Source organism: Austrofundulus limnaeus, unplaced genomic scaffold (assembly GCF_001266775.1).
Source record: "Austrofundulus limnaeus strain Quisiro unplaced genomic scaffold, Austrofundulus_limnaeus-1.0 Scaffold905, whole genome shotgun sequence".
NCBI lineage: Eukaryota > Metazoa > Chordata > Actinopteri > Cyprinodontiformes > Rivulidae > Austrofundulus > Austrofundulus limnaeus.
The window spans coordinates 127,736-130,064 of NW_013953307.1; the positions used below are offsets into that span (position 1 = coordinate 127,736).

General features: G+C 36.2%; 1 protein-coding gene across 1 annotated transcript in view; it reads right to left on the minus strand.

Annotated features, from left to right (window-relative positions):
* The window catches only part of ttbk1a (tau tubulin kinase 1a), a gene marked incomplete at its 5' end in the record, with an annotated part of 108,590 nt that extends 107,237 nt beyond the window's left edge, over positions 1-1,353 (minus strand). The window contains 2 exon segments of the mRNA XM_014029445.1: positions 201-348; positions 1,195-1,353. Coding sequence (XP_013884899.1) covers positions 201-348; positions 1,195-1,302 — 256 coding nt within the window.
* Between the last annotated feature and the right edge of the window lie 976 nt (positions 1,354-2,329).

A 2,329-nucleotide genomic window follows, 5' to 3' on the forward strand; every position in this document is an offset into this window, starting at 1 on the left:
TTAGCCCAATGTAAAGGGGGGCTAACCAGACATGTACAGTAGCTAAGTCAGTTGCATCACAATGTTCAAGTCAAGGATTTAAATATTTTTTGATAACAGAATGGCTTTAGCTTGAGGAGAGAATATTTATGTTTCTGTTAACAAATACTTGAACATTAAACATTTGAGGTAGAGCAGATTAAAGGTGTTGAGGCTCTCACCCTGCAGCTTCTTCAGTACTGCCACCTCCATCTTCAGAACCTGCTTGGGCTGCTGCGCTGACTCCACCTTCAACGCCACATTTTCCCGTGTTAGCAAGTCCAAAGCCTCATAAATCTCACCGAATCCACCCCCACCGATCTTCTTCAGCTAAGAAACAGAATGTGAAGCATTGACAGTAAGAAATCACAAAATTATCTAATAAAAGAAACAGCACCTACTTCACACAGGAAATCACCACAATCAGTCTTTTAATTTGTCTTGTATCTCAAATGAATATATTAATAAAAAATTAAAAAAAGTTACTTGTTTTCTTTTTTATTCTTTTTTATTGTGTAAAGATTTATTCAAAAATAACCTAGTGCATACCTGTTTCAAAATAATATTTATTTACTTAGCTAATAACCTGCTTTTCCTTTCCTGCTTAACCTTTCCCAGTATTGGTTATTATTGTACTTTGTTCATTCATCCAAAAGAATTAAAACATTTCATGAAAACATTTTATTTTAAGTTGAATATATTATGAGTGTTTATTCATTTGTACTGGTTTTCTTAAGGATTTGTTCTGGAAAATAAAATGAAATGAAGAATGAAAACAAAATAACAACTGACTGCATCAGGTAATTTCACATGAAAAATACCAAAATTAAAATGTGTTTATCTACTCAGTTGAACGGACATTCATGAGGATTAATTGTTATTTAAATATTGTGTTGAATCACGTTGTTGATTCAACACAATCTGCTGGTTTCTTYAGTTTTTCAGTTTTTTTGAGTATAGTGCGCTGAGACGACATTTATTGTGACTTGGCGCTATATAAACAAACTTGAAGTGAACTGCATGCAATAAAAAAATAAAAGATTAAAAGTGAGTGAAATTTGTCTTCAGTGTTTTTACTTATGAAAACTGTAAGAAAAACGAGGAGAAAAAACAATCAAACTGATTTTACAAATAGTGTGTCTGTAGATTGTGTACTGTGAAATGACAGTGCTTTACCACTTTCCATCGGTCTTTGACCATGCAGTTTGGCGGAAGGATGTCGGCCTGTTCAGACGTCCCGTTCATGTTGCCGTTGTCCTGGTGGCCGGGGACTAGGCACTGCATCTGCCAGCCAGACAGAACACGAGCAGCTCCAAGCTTAAAAGAGCCATTTATCTGTGAAGGCCAGGGAGCAGGAAAGGGAAGGAAGGAAGAAAGGACGAACAGGAAAGTAAGACGGAACAGTTCATCATCTTGGTACGACAATCCAAGTTTATGTAGAGCTCTCTGCTGGAAAATATTAAAGCAGTCCAGAAAAAACAACAGGCATTAGTTAATGGCTGACTGCCATTAGAAGCCATTCTTCAGCTGGATCAGGCTACAGGCTGGTAGGAGGGTTGCAACTGGCGTTGTGTAGTGGGGAGGGTGTATGATGGTATTTGCAGTAACGTGAGCAAATATCCTTTCTGCAGAGGAAACAGCTGCCCAGTGTGCTCTCATCTTGACTGTGGAAGCAAGGCTGCAGCCTGGTAGCAATCAACTTGAACAAATCTGAACCAACAACCATGAGCATGGCAAAGGGACGAGATTCAGTCAAGGTCTGATGGGGTCCAAAACAAGTGCCTGAAATAGTGCTGAGTAAGCAGCTCATTGGTCTAAGGGAAATTATGTTTTTTCATGGTTTTTGCTGAGAGGAATTTGTATAGACTCAAACCTTACAACCATTACACTAGCTTTGCATAAAGTAAATGGGGGYTGTTCAGATTCTTCTCACTCTTTTAAGAAACATCTTAAGACATTTTTATTCAGACAATAATATGTTTTTTATTGTGCTTTAATTGTTGTTTTTTTATATTTGTAATCTGTTTTATTGTTTTTAGTTATTTATTTTGCTCTATGTTAAGAACTTTGTGATGTTTGTGTCTGTGAAAGGTGCTATAGAAATAAAGTTTACTTGCTTCAATTATTTGTCAAAAATCAGTCAAAAATAGCAAATACATGCACTGTTATTAAGGTAACCAGATTCTGAAAACCCAAATGTGGGACAAAAACGATGCTTATGGGGGATAATGTGGGACACATCACCAATGCATCATAACTTTTATTTTAATTTTAAAACTCACATTACATTAATTATTCACTGCTTTATTAG